At 39.3% G+C, this 17,255-nt stretch overlaps 1 protein-coding gene across 1 annotated transcript; it reads left to right on the forward strand.

Moving 5' to 3' along the window:
* The first annotated feature begins 1,132 nt into the window (after window positions 1-1,132).
* Window positions 1,133-16,561, forward strand: ankrd50l (ankyrin repeat domain 50-like). The gene is made up of 5 exons (XM_017357830.4): window positions 1,133-1,340; window positions 3,748-4,431; window positions 10,735-10,982; window positions 11,688-15,296; window positions 15,522-16,561. The coding sequence occupies exons 2-4, from the start codon at window positions 3,962-3,964 to the stop codon at window positions 15,293-15,295; spliced, it is 4,326 nt and encodes a 1,441-aa protein (XP_017213319.1). The 5' UTR covers window positions 1,133-1,340; window positions 3,748-3,961; the 3' UTR covers window position 15,296; window positions 15,522-16,561.
* Window positions 16,562-17,255: the final 694 nt, after the last annotated feature.

The following is a 17,255-nucleotide window of genomic DNA, read 5'->3' on the forward strand; positions in this document are numbered from 1 at the left end:
TTCAGAAATAATACATTATTTATGTATTCAGAACTCTACAAAGCCTGCTGATTGATTTAAGGCGGTTACTTCATTGTTTAATATTTACTATTTTGACCCCCATATCATTACACTATAAAACCCAACAGTCAACAGTATCAAAAGAAATGAGTGTAGTTAACTCCAAATGTACTGAAAGTTAATTCTACTCATTTGAAAAGTGTTTTGAACTCAGTGTTGAAGGTAATGAGTTCATTCAATGCCTCATTACTTCAACTTAAATGGAGTAAGTTCACAGGACTAGTTTTTTAACTCAAATGGTTTGTTGCAATCAGCTTCCTCAAACGATTTGAGTTGCCTTAACTATTTGGGTTTTACAGTACACAGTTGGTTTGAGTTCTCTTCATTTATTAGGTTTTACTGGGCTCACATTGCTTCATTTACTCAAATGGATTAAGTTCACAGTACACATTAGGATTAGTCTTTGAACTTAAATGGTTTTTTGAAATCGGTTTCCTCAAATGGTCTGAGTTACTGTGCCTTGACTTTTAGAGTTTACAGTGTAAGCATATGCTGACAGAGTTAAAACACACACACACACTCACACAAGTTGCTTGTTTTCAATCTGACTCTACCCAAAGTAACCCACAGTACAGTAATTACAGGGAGAATCCCCCTGGAGCAATCTCGGCATGAGTGCTTTCCTCGAGGACACAACATTTAGAGGATTCATGGATCATCCGTAACAATCTGATCCTGCGACCTCCAGGCACACAGCCTGTGTTTTTACCCACTACACTCCCTCACACCACCATATGTTGTCGATTAGTTAGTTGTTGATATAGGCATCAAGAAGAAAATACACTGTCAGCAGCACTGTGTTTATTGTAATGAGGTTGCTGGCTGTTCAGTGACGGCACTTCTGTTTTGTTTTATGGCTTCTAATAAATTTCAGACATGTGAAGTGTACAGCATTTAGAGCAACCGTATGGATCTTGTCCGAGAGCTCTCGCTCTCTTACAAGAATGTGTAGGGACACAGAAAGCAAGGAGAAACACCGCATGACATCATGCATCTGAGTTTAAACTTTGACCCCAAACCTAACTCCTCCCTCATACTCATGCTTGCTCTCCTTCTTGCAGTCAGCTATTTCACTTCATGCCCTGACATGTTGAGGAGCAGGAGGGGAGGAGATAAAGGACCAGAAAAACCGGTAAGCAGCTGGGAGCCGGGGAGAATATGCCAAAGGAGGAGTACATTTCAGACCTCTGAGGAGGAAGAAGGGAGCAACAGAAAGACATAAAAATAGCATTTGAGGCGAGGCTGCCATGGAGAAAATGTAAAATAGTTTAACAAATAAGGTAAGATGTTAAGTCTATCTCTTTGATTCATCTAACTTTATTTCTTCATTGCTTAGCACTATTTAAGCTGAGGGTTGGGTTATAAGCTTTGCTCGCTTGTGTATCTGAGCTCTCAGTTTCTCGGGAGTTTGACAGATATGTTCTAACCCTCTTTCTATTTCTGTTTCTCTCTCAACCTTTCCATCTCGCCTGTCCTGGCTGCGCTAAATGCCAAGCTTTCATTTAAAGGTGAAGTGTGTAATTTCCATGGTGCTAGCATCACCAAACAGAATTGCAACAATAATGACTGGTTTCAATCGGTGCCACATTTTTGGAGCATATCTGTGTTTATTTATGCATCCTGACGAGTCGGACACATTGGCGCAACTGATAGCTTGTGGTTACACACAGAGCATGTTTACAATACGCTGATAACTACAAACGATCAGTTTATTGAAAGAACACATTTTACATGCAGATTAATAGCCTGACCAAGCTGCTTTCATGATACTTCATTGAAAAAAATCATGTTATTTTCATGTAGTCAATTCAAGATTTCAATTGTATTTATTATCTGGGCTTTACTGTTAAAGCACGAACAAGAATTCTGAAATGCCAGCAAGAAACTTTAATTGACTCTTTCTTCTTTTATATTTGAAGTTTCCCAGACTCATTTAATCCTATGGCTGCACTGTATGAGAGCACTTAAAAAATGAAAAATCTTGGCTCAAGAGTGCACAATATCATTCAGAAAGTTTCCTGTGGTTGAATGCACTTAAATCCACAGTAAGGACACTTTCCTGTCATATTGTATATTACACATGCATACTCCAAAAAGCTGTGTGTGTATAAAGGAAAATGTGTTTACTGCTTTTACATGACCACATGCATTGTTGGCTTAATTACGAGTTTCAGTCAATAAGTTTCAACCAATGGCATCCTGATAAAGATTTTCAGGAAACATCCTATGTGAAAATGAGACAAACTGAAAGTACTCATGTAAAATTATGTTTAAATTAAATGTCGTTTTTTATATGTATTTTTATATGCTGACCTAATGTTCTGTAAAAATAAGAATATTTTATCAAAAAGTAGTTTTCACATGAGGTCATTGATCCGCGAAATTCAAATGGAGGGCAGGAAGTGTTTATTCTACTTAGGAATCGCTATTAGAATATCAAAATGTTTCTGTTTTATGTTGTTTATAATTGTTTAAATTGGCCAAAATAAGAAATGTTGAACAACTTTTATAGACTTCCAAAAGTTTTAGCTTATAAAGCTGAGAAAGTTTAAGAAACTAGCTGTAAAACGAAAGAAAAGTTGGCATGTAATAAACATTTTTTTCAATACATCCATGTGTACAAACTTTTTTGAACACAATAATTTGTTTGACAGCACCAAAAAAGATTATATACAAGCCTAGCTATGTGTATAGATATGTTAATGCATTATAATAAAATAAGATACAACAGGAGAAAATCCAGGAGAAAATAAATACCTTATGAAATCCCCATCTTGTTTTGCAATAATTCATGTATTTACTGGCATTTCGGCAGAATAAACAACTGTAATGTGAACCTCGAGATGCTCAGCAGTGGTGAATGTTTGTTGATGGTAAGTTCATTGAAAGAGCAAAAAATAAATGCAACCCTTGCAAAAAATAGACAGTTATTAGTGTGTAACACTTTTTCCCCCTTACAAAAATAAAGAAATAAATAATAATGTTGACTGCATCCACACTTTCGTATGCTTTCGTCTGTTATTTCACAATGTCTGGAAGATATCTGCATGGAGGAAAAACTATAGTCATTTTTAATTAACATGTTTTTCAACCACATCGTAAAGTATAATGAGTACAACCCTTTGTTAATGAATGCTGCAGAATACTGTAGCATAGTAAACTGATAAACCGTAATAAACACTGTAACGTTTGTGTAAACTGGTGCATTGTGTTAATGTATAATTATAGCGTAGAAAATTGAAACCTATTGAATGTATTTGTTTATTGCTACAGATGTGTTTTACCACTGCAACAATATTATTACTACAACAGTTAATTCAGTTATCTACAGTTTGCTTCCAAACGCTATTGTATTTACTATAATATTTTTTATGTGACAGCTTATATAGTATTTACCGCCTTGATGACAGGCAAATATATGGCAAATACTGTAGATTTTAGTTCAGGATAAAACTCAGATTTTCAAATTTTATGGTAAAAATCGCAAAAATACGGATGTCCTCTATGTCTCCCATTCAGTTTTTTACAACCTGCCTTCCATTTAAATTTCGCACGTCACCAGAACCACGTGATTGAAAACAACCTATATGACTTACGCTTGTTTCTACACATTAAACTAGGTTAGAGGAAAGTTTTAAAACATTAACTAAATTACACCCTTCTTCTTATGTTTGTTTTGTCTTACAGGACTTCTGACTAGCAGCATGACTTGGACCTGCTGGATTGCAAAATACAAACACACCTGCGGCCAACAGTCATCTGAGGACACTCTCTCTGACTCTCCATTCCGGAAAGCACTCAGTAGCAAACATTTGCATATAGCTCAGCACAACCCCCTGCATTTTTTTGTGTTAACTGTGCTGAATGCTTGAAGTGGGACTATGGAAGAAGGAACATCCTCATGGTCCGTCCCGGTTCATCTCCTGAGGGCCAGATGAGAAGCATGTTACCCAGCTTGTTACGGGGCCGGCGGTTCTACTGCCGTGAATGGGCCCTCGAGAAGCTCCAAAGATGCCTAGAGGCTCGAGATGCCAACAAGGGTGTGGAGGGATCAAACCGTGTCTCTCCAGGGGTCCTAGTGACTGGAGGCCCCGGCACGGGAAAGACAGCCCTCTGCACAGAACTGGTTTGGCCACAGTCTGAAACATGCAAGGCGGCAGGGTTGGCTTCTCGCTGTTTGGCCTGGCACTATTGCCAGCGAGAGGATGCGGGCAGTGTTGAAGTGTGGAGGTTTGTTTTGGCGCTAGTTGAACAGCTGAAGGAAAGTCCACTTCTGGGACCTAACTATGTGAAAGTGATAAGCAGTGCTTCTGTTGCCACTGTCTTGGAGCCCCTTCACTGCCAAAGAGCACCTGATGAAACTTTTAAAAGGTTGGTATTTTTCATGATTTATACATTGCAATGGAGTAAATTTTAGAAAAGAGTCATCATCTTTTAAGAAGCATTATTCTTTGGCAACAGTAATGAGAACTTGTTGCTAACAAATAGTTCATTTGGGTTACTTAATAGTTATTGTGATGGAAATCTAACCTCTTCAGAAAGTACAATCAATGTTCATGGTTTATTTTGTTTGCATTCATGAGCTGTGTAAAATAGGCACATCATTTGGCAGTTGATATATATATATATATATATATATATATATATATATATATATATATATATATATATATATATATATATATATATATATATATATATATGTAAAAAAATTAATATACAATTACATCTGATTGAATTGTAATCATATCTTGTTATTTTAGGATTATGTAAGTGTACAGCTGATTAAGGGAATTGCTAATATAATGTTAATTATACATATATAATTATATATATATTAGTGTAGAATCCATGTGGGCTTAGGTATTAGACGCAAATAAGGAGTAAGGACTGGTGAGAGTGTTATGGAATTTAATAACGCGTGCCAAATGCTTCCGCATTTCGCGATGTGTGTGTGTACGGCCCTTTACTGACAGCCGCGGACTGTATGTAGATCTTGTCAGAAAATATAGCGAAAAGTCCTGCATGACTGTAATAGTTTGATTGCGGTGTTTACTTCAATAATGCTACTAATATCTGCATAGTCTTTAGTCAGATTAAGGTAATCAAAAATAGCTGTTTCAAGCTTATGTAGGCCTACAAAACATTCAAAATTCATGTTTAACTGAATCGACATCTTATTGAACATAATTTATTTTCATTACCAATTATCATTATAGAACAGTTTCTCAAGCAGTTTGTGATGCATTTTGTAAACCGGAGATGAGCTCCTGGTCTAATGCGCCACCTGGCTTGAGGAACCTGTTCTCAAAGACTTATATTTAGTCATTATTTGGGTAGCACACCTATTCTGAATGCCTTTGGCAGAATTCAAATGAGTCATTTTAATCTAGATTATTCTAGATAAATTTCAAGATTGCAGTGAGATAAATCTGCATTTAAAAAATGTATCCTTTCCACATATAATGTAACAAAGGGGTCACCAAACTTGTTCCTGGAGGGCCGGTGTTCTGCAGATTTTAGCTCCAACCCTGACCAAAAACACCTGAACAAGATAATCAAGGTCCTACTAGGTTTGCTTGCAACACCCAGACAGGTGTATTGAGACAAGTTGGAGCTAAACCTTGCAGAGACACCGGCCCTTCAGGACCGAGATTGGTGACCCCTGATGTAACAGATCACAAATCTCACGGTTCAAATGACATAATGGTTTTTAGTCACGGATAGGCATGAGACGATAACTGTGTTCAAGCTATACTGCTGTTAGGAAAAGTTAAGGTTTTAAAACCGTCAAAATTGTCTTCCATATTGTTCCTAAGGTATGAGTAAGATTTTCTATTTGGGTTTTTTGTTTTGTTAGTTTTTTAGGACAACCGTTTCTCCAGAAGTAAAAAATATATCCAATGATGCTGTTTTAAATTGTAAAAAAACAATCTGTGTTTTTGAAACTAAGGAAGAGAGCAGAAGTCAATGATTCATTTGAATTATTTAGCCTGCGATTTGAATGATTAATAAACAAATGCAAATCTCCATCATATATAATTTATGTTGTGTGGTTGTTGAGATTCCGATATTTTCATGATTAATCATGCAACTTGCAATGAATGCATTGATGTAGGCTAAACAAGTAGTGACACAAAATGCCTTTAATGAAACCCATCACATCCCAAAAAACCTACCACAACTTCTTCCGTCATCCTCATATTTTACAGGAAAGCCTAAATTCTTTCCTACATGTGATTTGAATTACAAGAGAGGCAATCTCTTTGTGATTGTTACAAATTTAGAATTAATCTACCAGTAAAAAAAGGATTAATCCACGGGCCACGTGTGTTCCAAACCATGGGTTGTGATCCGTACGAATCACAGATCAACCATGATCCATTATACCCCTAATATATATATATAGTCTCTCAATATATGTACAAAATTTATCCTAACCTAACCTTAATCTTTGTTACAGTTGTTCTTATAACTACTCTTCTCAGAATTTTTCACATTTTTCTGTTGCTTCTGCACTGCAACAAATCACTCACTGTTCAACATCCCTTTGAACTCATTTCTGTCTGCCTTTAGTTCTTCAAGCATTTCATGTTTGCTCTCCAAGCATTACTCCTGTGAGAAATCCCAGATGTTTCACAGCTAGGCCTTTGGTGTACCTTACACACTCCCTCTGTATTTCACATTGTTTGTGCAAGGAAAGTGACACTTCAGTGGGGCCTTTAAACGACTCAGACGTAATGTTGTGATTCTGGTTTAAAAGAGCTTTGGGCTCCACAACATTTTGTAGTTTAAAAAGAGACCAAATCATTTGAAGCTTGGGTTTATGACATTTTGAGACCAACAGACCAATTCTGATGGCTAAAAACTCTTTTTAATGTCATGAATTTTTAAACATCAAGTTCATAAATGAATCACAACCCAACTAAACACATGTACTGTAAATGTGGGCCATTACCACAAGCTTTTGTATTGTTTTTTAGTCATTTAGTCAAGTTATATAGAGTGCATATATGTCCTCTGCAAAGTATTTAAGGGAAAGGTTCACCCAAATATAAAAAATTCTGCCATCATTGACTCACTGTTGACTTGTTCCAAACCAGTTACCAGTTTTCTGTGCAGCTGAACACAAAAGACGATATTTTGAAGAATGTAACCATTGACATCGTTAGTAGGACTAACAAATATTATATTGGACTTTATTCAGAATATCGTCTTTTGTGTTAAAATTTGTTGTGTTAAAAAGTCTAGAGTGAGTAAATGATGGCAGAATCTACATTCTTTTGGGTGAACTGTCCCTTTAAGCTAAAGTTTTTTCATTGAATGAATGTAAATGCACTCGGTGGCATCTTGCTTGAACAGTCTTTCTTTTATTGTTTTCTACTAAAGCCTCCCATCCCATATATTCTCCTCCTCCATCGTGTTTTCGTCTGATAGCCCTCAGAAAGACTCTATGTCAAAGGCAGGAAAGGGGCTATTGTTCTGCCTTTCTGCCACATATATTTATTTATTTATTCATCTCATCGCAATAATGACGCCTATTCACAGTTATCACAATAGGCCAGCGTTCAGCTCAGATGGATGGCGCTATTTACAACCGTAGAAGGAAAAAAGGGCTAAAGAATCGTGTCACTATTTTGTAGAGTTGGCTCCGTCGGTGAGGTCACCATGCTGACAACTTACTCCATTCTTACTTTTCTCTTGGTGTTTACTCTTACGCTAGTTTTCTTCAGCTCATACAGCCCACATTTGTCTTGCACATGCTAAAAAAGTGATGTTTTTCTCTGGTCCTAGTGAAAGAATGTAAGAAGGGTTAGCTTAGAGGTGAAATGCGAGCGCTAGTCCCTGCTCTATCCAGCAGGCTCTCTGATGTCCAAAAGCTATAATTAACACTGACAAACAAAGATCTCCCTTGTGACAGAAGTTACATAACAATTTCCTTTTTTTTTTGCTGACAATATATGCACAGATACAATCAAATCAGGCATTGCTTTTTTCTTTTGATTAAATACTCAAGCTTGCCTGTAGATTGAGCATATATGACATTATGTCTCTGTATTTGATGTTTACATGGAGATGATAGTACACTACCTGACAAAAGTCTTGTCGTCGGCCCCAGTAGTAAGAGCAACAAATAATAACTTGACTTCTAGTTGTTCATTTGGAAAAGTGGCAAAAGGTAGATTTTTTCAGTTAATCATCTGTTGAACTTCATCCCAATCATCACAAATACTGCAGAAGACCTATTGGAACTTGCATGGACCCAAGATTGTCATAGAAATCAGTCAAGTTTGGGAAAGGAAAAATCATGGTTTGGGGTCACATTCAGTATGGGGGCATACAAGAGATCTGCAGAGTGGATGGCAACGTCAACAGCCTGAGGTATCAAGACATTTGTGCTGCCCATTACATTATAAACCACAGGAGAGGGCAAATTCTTCAGCAGGATAGTGCTCCATCTCATACTTCAGCCTCCACATCAAAGTTCCTGAAAGCAAAGAAGGTCAAGGTGCTTCCAGATTGGCCAGCCCAGTCACCAGACATAAACATTATTGTGCTTGTCTGGGATGAAATGTAGGAGTCATTGAAGATGAGTCCAAAGCATCTTCATGAGCTCTCGGAGTCCTGCAAGAAGGTTCCAGATGACTTTATTAATAAGTTATTTGAGTCATTGTAGAGATTTATGGATGCTGTCGTCCAAGCTTATGGGAGTTATACACAATATTAATTCTTTTTCCACTGCACCATGACTTTATATTCTATACTGTACACTATTTCTGGTAAGTGAAAAGATTTTGCCTAAGCAAAGTCAGACCTTACTATCCTAATAAAATAATTAAAATTCAAGGCATAATCAGATTTAATTTTGGTAAAATAAGTGTAATCTAGAGGAACTTTGCCTTCAATTTAAGCCACTTCTGATACCAAATGATCAACTGAAATGTATTGTTTGTTGTTCCTAAAACTTGGATAGTTGGCAAGACTTTAGTCAAGTAGTGTAGTATTGTTTTCAAAAATGTCCACTTGTCATTTTCAGGTATTATTTCGTAAATGATGGCTAAAACTGATAAGGATTTTTTGAAAACATGATCATGTTTATGCCCTCTTAATCACTCCTTGTTTTGGCAATTTTATCCTGTTATTCCAGTTTTGGCAGTCGTTTAAGATCTCTTTTTATATTTTGGAAGTACGGACTTGCAATCCTGCAATCTTCAGCATGGCCAAAACCTTTAAACCTCCCATTTTGTCCAGTACAATAAAAAGCATCACATAACTTTTCTCTGTCCTTAACTTGCATGCGCATTACCAGGGTCAAGACAAGCCCTATAGCTGGTCTATATGGACAGGATGAGTCAGGAAGCACATTTATAAGGTTGTTCGGCTCAAGCTGTGATCTGAGCATGTTAAAAGGGCATTAGCTTGACAAATTATGTGAGCCCACGTGTTGGAGATAAGGAACAGATAAACAAGGAATGCTTATGGTCATAAATTTAATGGTGGGTGTATGAAAGTGGAACTGTAATACTGATGCATTTCATAAAAATAGAGTAAAAAGGTTTATGTAATTGCCTTGCCAATAAATAAAGCAGATTGGGATAATTGTCTTTATCAGTTTATGAGCAGTAATTCTAGCTAATAGAGTGCAATACTTGCAACCAGGGAAGAATATTGTTTCCATTTAAAGAAGAAAATCAAAGAGTCAATGGCTATAGTTGGTATAAAACAAACAGTATAGTTATTAAAAAGTGATTTATTCATTGATTATTAATATAAAAAAGTGTTTTAAGCACATCATGATTCTCAACAAGATACTGAAACCCTTTCATGATATACTGTAGGAAGTTCAAATGGATTCATTCATTTGCAGTGGTTCAGCTGTGTACAGTGGATCTTATTTGACAAAATCTGCTAAATTTACATAAAAACTTGGACTATAGTCCTGTTCCAAACCCGTGTCATTGATATCAGCATCACAATGCTGAGCTAACACTGGTTAGGAAGTGTTTTTATTTGCCTCAACGTAATAACCTAGGATAGATGAAAGTATTTTATCATGCACCACATAGATTGAAATGTCAATCATAAAATAAGTGTACCGGGTCAGTGATAAGTGTAACACAGTTACTGCAGGTGAATTTGAGGCTGATAAGAAAGCAACACCTTCTCTGTGTCTACTGCTATGCGCTGGAAGCCACAGGAAATCATTGAGCTTCCATAACACTGAGTCATGATGCCTCTACAACCACACCTCAAGCGTGGCTGTGAGAAAGAATCAATAATCAGAATGCTTTAATGATCTGGGAGTTCTTTGGATGGTTGTTAAAACACTTTTGCAATGTCGTCCATTCTCACAAACAAAGCAGTGCCGCATTTCAGCACTTATTTCCTTTAGAGATAAGTTCTATTTTAGTCCATACAGTATGTGGTGACATGTCTTTCCCAGTTCAAGTTCTCAGAATCATTGAATTCCCCATTTGCTCGCTGTTGTTGAGAGAAATATGTACTTCCTTGCTTCTTGCATTCTTTCATTTATTCCTATTCTGTTGTTAGGAACATTAACATCAACATTTTTTTTATAATTATGTCAATCATATTTACCCAGAATTCATGTGGTGTGATGCATTCATTGCTGCTTGATTACAGTATTTTATTTATTTTTTTCTTCTTCTTCAGGGCAGTATTAGAACCTCTTTTATCACTGACACCACCAGCTCACAGTGTGTTTATTGTGGTGGACTCCGTTGACTCTGGGTGTTGTGGAGGTAATGGAGTTGGAGAAGGGTCAATATCAGGATCAGCAGGCACACCAAGTTCCTCTATCGCTGAGCTCCTGCTCAAACACATACAGCTCTTTCCCCCCTGGATCCTTCTGGTCTGCTCTGCACGCCGCCAGAACAAAGCCGTTTGCAAGATGTTCTCAGGTACAAAGAAAGATGATTCACAAACCATTTCATAAGCATTGTGAAATGCACTGTAAGATGATTAGCTTAATTGCTTTCCTGTGAGTGTTGTTCATTGTTCGTTTTGGTTAAGACTGCGCAGTGCACACAAAGACTTTGTTCTGCAAATAGAGACCAGTTTAGTAACAAATGAGTAAACACTTGTATGATCGCACAAATAGCCAGTATTCTCAAACAAACAGCTAATGACTATGCTTTTTTGTCATACGTCGGTATATTATGGCTTTGAAGTGCTTTATTTTACTAGATGAAATAGCCTGTTCTAATGAGAGTCCTTCCCACTTATTAGCTCTTAGTGGGATCTCTAAGGATAATGTTAAAAGACTAGAGTCTGTTGTACACTGGTTGCATCTACATGTCTTTCTAAACAAATTTGAATGGAAGATCCTTACCTTTGGCTTGGAAAACTTATTGCTGCCACTTAAACATTTTACAATTTTAGTTAACATGTAATTTTACAATCATCTAAAACTGCTGCAGCCTAAATACCAAGAACAAAAGATGCTGATGTGTGTAGATTACAGGCAAAAACTGCATATGAGAGTTTAAACTTTATTTCACAGCATTGATTAAAGGCTTTTAAGACCATTATTGTTTCTTAATGTGTCTCTGAATTTTGTTGTGTACACTACCCTTATTTTTATCTCTTGACCCTCTGCCCTTCAGGTTTTCGGAAATTGTGTTTGGATGACTTAAGAAAGCCTGCTACTGTACGGGATGTACAGCAGTATATCTTGCGGAGGCTTGACCAGGATGGAGCTTTAAGAAGACAGCTTACCCCAGAGACGGCTGAAATGCTCAATCTATTGCACATTAAAAGTGGTGGCTGTTTCTTATTTCTTGAACGAGTGATGGATGGTGTTGCAAATGGTCTAGTAGGACTTCGTGAAATTCGGGACATTCCTGGCACCCTTAATGGCCTTTACCTTTGGCTCTGTCAACGACTCTTTCCTCGAAGGCTGTTTGTCCATATTAGGCCTTTGCTGAATATTCTCCTGGCATCACAACAACCACTAACAGCTGAGGATCTCTACACTATTGCCAAAAGCCGTGACTGCTACCTTGGGATCAGAGACTTCCAAGCACAGATGGGAGCTCTGGCATCTCTGTTTGTAGATGGCCCTGAGGGCAGTAAACTCCTCTTTCACAGCAGCTTTGCAGAATGGTTAACAGATGTTAAATACTGCACGCAGAAGTTTCTATGTTGTGTTAAGGATGGTCACCTTTCTATGGCCATGTCACTCTCTTTACGAGCCAGTAGTTTGAGTACAGAGGAAACTTGTCAGTTGGCCCACCACCTCCTCAACAGTGGAGTTCATGAAGGAGAACCAGCCCTCTTGGCATTGTGGTTGCTATGGACTGGAGTTCCAGCTCTTAACGGTACCAGAAAAGACTGTCCTTCTAATGTGCTATCAACTTCTCATACACCTGTATTAGTTCAGCAAGATGTGCTACAGCTTTTAATGAAAAGTGGAATATATCCTTCAAGCTGTTCCCCAGACAAAAGCTCCAGTGTGGGAGTTCACTGTGTTGGAGGAGGAAGCAGGATAGTTCGACGAGCATTACAGAGAGAAGAGTCTGTGAGAGCACTACTTGACAGTGGTGTCAGTGTAAATCGCACAGACCCATTAGATGGACGGACATTACTAGCAGCAGCAGCGCATGCTGGCCTTGTAGATGTAGCTGCATTGCTGTTGTGTCATGGAGCAGACCCTTCACTGACCGACAACCAGGGTCAGACTGCATTGACACTTGCTGCCAAACAAGGCCATGTTGGTGTACTACAGGTGTTGCTGGACTGGGTGCAAGAGCAAAGAAGTAAGGGTTCTGCAGCCCACACCTTGTTGGAGCATGCAGACAGTGAGGGATGGACTGCTCTTCGTTCTGCCGCATGGGGTGGCCACAAGGAAGCTGTACGTCGTCTTCTGGAAGCAGGAGCAGAAGTTGATGGCTGTGATTCAGATGGTCGGACAGCCTTGCGAGCAGCAGCATGGGGTGGACATGAGGAAATCCTGCTGACACTTCTCGGTCATGGTGCTGAAGTAGACCATTCAGACCGTGAGGGACGCACTCCACTAATTGCTGCTGCCTACATGGGTCACAAAGAAACAGTGGAGATCCTTCTGGATGCTGGGGCTGATTTGAATCTTGCAGATGGGGATGGACGTACCGCTCTCTCTGTTGCTGCATTGTGTGTGCCATCATCAGCTGGAGGACGAGGGCATGGAGAGGTTGTAAGTCTTCTGTTAGAGCGAGGTGCTGATCCTGAACATAAGGACAGAGATGGAATGACCCCTTTACTGCTAGCCTCCTACGAAGGACATGAGGAAGTGGTTGAACTCCTCTTGGAAGCTGGAGCTGATGTAGATGAAAGTTCTGGAGCTCATCCTTCTTCAATCACTCCTCTTCTTGCAGCTGCAGCTATGGGACATACTCGCACTGTTAACCGTATGCTGTTTTGGGGGGCAGCAGTGGATGGAATTGATGGTGAAGGCCGCACTGCTCTTTGCTTGGCTGCAGCAAAGGGTAGCATCGAAGTTGTAAGAGCATTGCTGGATAGGGGCTTGGATGAGAATCACAAGGATGACCTGGGTTGGACTCCGCTGCATGCTGCAGCTTGTGAAGGTCACAAAAGTGTGTGTGCAATATTGACAGAGAGAGGTAGCATGGCACGTGTGGGTGAGCTTGATGTAGAAGGTCGGAGTCCTCTAATTCTGGCAGCACAAGAAGGCCATTGCAGTACAGTCAGGTTACTGCTAGATCGTAAATCACCCATTGATCATCGTGCATATGATGGACACTCTGCACTTAGTGCGGCTGCTCTGCAGGGACACCGAGATATTGTAGAGCTGTTAATGCGCAGAGGAGCTGACACTGATGTCCGTGATGCTGAAGGAAGACCTCTCCTTTATTTGCTGGTCCTGGAGGGCCGTTTAGACATGGCTACCCTACTTATAGAAAAAGGCGGTGTTCCTCTGGAGTCAAAAGATGCAGAGGGACGAACTGCACTCCATGTAGCCGCTTGGCGAGGAGATCTGGAAGGTACTGAACTATTGCTAAAATATGGAGCTGACCCAAATGCTAGAGATCTTGATGGGCGGCCTCCTTTGCACTCAGTGGCGTGGAGAGGTCATACAGCTGCTGGCAGGCTGCTCCTTAGGGCTAAAGGTCTCAATGTAGATCTGGCTTGCAAACAGCAGGGTGCCACAGCACTAAGTGTTGCTGCTCAGGAGGGGCATAGTGAAATTGTGGTCATGCTCTTAGAGAAAGGTGCTAACCCTGACCATGTGGACCGTTATGGTCGCACCCCAGTGAAGGTAGCAGGAAAACAAAGTCATTTCACAATTGTCAGACTTCTGGAGAGCTATGGCGCCAAACCCTTCTCAGGTTTAATACCATTCACACCTAGTGGTGCTCCTAATGCATCTTATCTTTCAGGCATAGTGAAGACCCATCCGTCCATTAGTTCAGGAGAGGTGGCAGCTGATCGAGTCCCCACTGTATCTTCTCCATCGTCAACATCAGCCTCCTGTTCCCCTGCGTCTACTGCAGAGCGTTTCCACTCAATGCCTGCCTCACAGACCTCCTCTTCCACCTGCCACTCCCTGGCCACAGTACAGACTGTGCCTGCTGACAGCCTGAATTTCATTCAGCAGATACAACAACATTCACTTCCTCGTTCCCGTAGTCGGCCCTCCACCTTGCCTCTTCCTGGCTCCAATCCAACCAGTCTTCAGGGTAGAGCTTCTAGGCATAATCATACGGCTGCACCCAAGTGCAGTCCCACACATGAACAGTGCTCCTATACTGAACTGCAGGACCTAGAAAAACCCTTAAAAGGGCTCAGATTATCAGGGGATGGCAACTACCTCTTAAAAGCTAAAAGTCCTTACATCATAGAGGATGTGATGGAGAAGAGCCTCAAACAAACTGGAGGAATTGATCTAAAGTGGAACTCTATCATGGCTTCTTTAGGGGTGATGCCAAACCAAGAAGGCTTGCATAGGCAGACGAAAATTAGGCAAAGTCCGCCTTTGGGGTATCCACCTTTTCACCTCCAATCCCATGCACAACAAGGTGATTGGGGTGGATTACAAAAGACATTGATGTCTCCAACCATTGACCTTTCAGCTGTTTCCCCACATAGTGCCTTACCTGACGAATCTCTGTTTAACATGACTACTGACCCCCATCTTAATCTCAAACAAGCAATTAAGCTGCAGTTTGAAGGGCCAACCAGTGCAGCACTTTACAAGCGAGAAACCCCTCTCTGAGGTGAGGCATTAAGTTTCTCACAGGACTTTCTTGGTTGTCATGTAATCTTAATTTACTGTTTTAAAGGGGATTCATGTATATGAATGAAGTGTGTCCAAATATACTGTCTTAACATGCAGATGTCAGATATCCCAGATTGAAGTGAACTACATTGGGCTTTCAGCTCCAGTCTTTGATTGTCACTTGGAATGTCTGGAATTCTAATGACAACTTTGTCTGTTGTAGGCAAACCTGGACGTTTAGGAGTTCAAGGAGGTGATGGTTGTTTGGGTAATCACCGCACTGGGTGTGAGGTGTCGAGAGTAGAGGAGGCTGGCAGATGAGAGTCATAACACGCTGACCTCCACCTCTTTTTAACCCATTGACCCCAAAGCACAAAAGGAGAAGGAAAGACATAGGGAGCCTGAAGGAACTTGAGTTCAAAGGCTCAAGCTGTGTACATTCCGAAGCCTTTCCTCCTTAACCCATCACAATGGAGAGCAGCTGGCACTCTCTCATACCCTGTTATACAATCACAGGAAACTATATTTACATTCGGAGAGACACTTATGGATATTTCCTTTGTTGGTTACATGCATTTGCAAAAGTTGACATACTGTATATCCCAGGAATTTTGGTTCACACAACATGCTCTGGTTCACAAAAGCATGAATGACTTCTCATAGACACATTGCGGTTCAGCAGTGGCAACTTTTTTTTCGAAAAACAAGAGCTAATATGAATGTGGCAGTAACTAGTGCACTACTACATTTAAAGTGTATACTTCTGTACAGTACTCAAACTCTGGTTTACACCCAGGCTTGCTTGCTGGGACAAAAAGGGCTTTTTTCAAAGCACCACAGTCACTTAATGGCTTTATATGCCAGATGTGTTTCCAACACTTGTGGAAGCATCAGCAATGTTTGTGTGTTTTAAAAATGTTCTACATTTGACACTATATCTTTCAGGATATAGATGTTGTTACAACTTATTTACCTTTAGTTCTTAATTTCAGCAAGGTTATCAATGTTAAAGCTTTATTCCAGTTGAATTACAAAAAGAGATGGGAAAGTGGAAAGTTACCTAAAGTCTGACAGGATATTTAGGGAAGGTATGAGAGATCTCATGTACAGGATTAGATTTGAACGGAAGGTCATAAAACTGCAGGTTTTGACTTGAGGGAAAAGTTATGTGAATTTTACATTTTGCGATGGGTAAATTATAATGTTTGTTCTGTTTTGTATGTTAAGATTTATTGAAATGCACTAATTAAAAAATGCATATGATTTTGTGTCTGTGCAAATTTGTGTGGGAAGCAGGCAAGCATGGAACACTTTTGGCTTGCATGCAACTCATTTAGTCTCTCACATTTATATAGCACTCATAGACAGTCAAAAATAGTAAGATCACCAGACTTTATGTAGAATTACCATTTTGAATTCAAATTTTTCCAGTGTTCTGCTTTCATTTGTATTACACGATTACAAAATTATCAGAATTTAAACAGGATTACTCACCCACCATTGAAAATGAAATAATCTGTCATCATTTGCTCACTTATATATATATATATATATAAACGCACCCTTTCGGTTAACGGTTAATCGGGTATTATGAGCATACTTAATATATATACAGTGTTGGGGCTAACATATTACAAGTAACGAGATATAAATATTACTTTTACAAGTAAAGTAACGAGTAAAGTAACACATTACTTTTAAAAAGTAAGTAATATTATTTGAGTTACTTTTGAAAACATGTCATGCGAGTTACCAATTAGTTTACTTAATTAACTTATAAAAAAATAAAAAGCTGAATTAAAATGATCGTAGCCACAAAGCATCCCACTCTCAAGGAGAGAATGCGGGAACAGACAGAAACCAAGACGGCAGAGACTTACATTTCTGCGATGGAAGCTTTCTCACTATTCTGACGGATCAAAGAAAGGGAAAAAGAGATTATAGTCTCAATGGACAG

This window comes from Danio rerio, chromosome 9, assembly GCF_049306965.1.
Source record: "Danio rerio strain Tuebingen ecotype United States chromosome 9, GRCz12tu, whole genome shotgun sequence".
NCBI classification, from domain to species: domain Eukaryota; kingdom Metazoa; phylum Chordata; class Actinopteri; order Cypriniformes; family Danionidae; genus Danio; species Danio rerio.

Bases quoted from the DNA above. Each gene is read 5' to 3' on its own strand.
- ankrd50l (XM_017357830.4), top strand. From the start codon at position 3,962: ATGGTCCGTCCCGGTTCATCTCCTGAGGGCCAGATGAGAAGCATGTTA. The intron at 4,432-10,734 runs GTTGGTATTTTT...CTTCTTCTTCAG, and splicing joins CCTGATGAAACTTTTAAAAG to GGCAGTATTAGAACCTCTTT. The intron at 10,983-11,687 runs GTACAAAGAAAG...TCTGCCCTTCAG, and splicing joins CGTTTGCAAGATGTTCTCAG to GTTTTCGGAAATTGTGTTTG.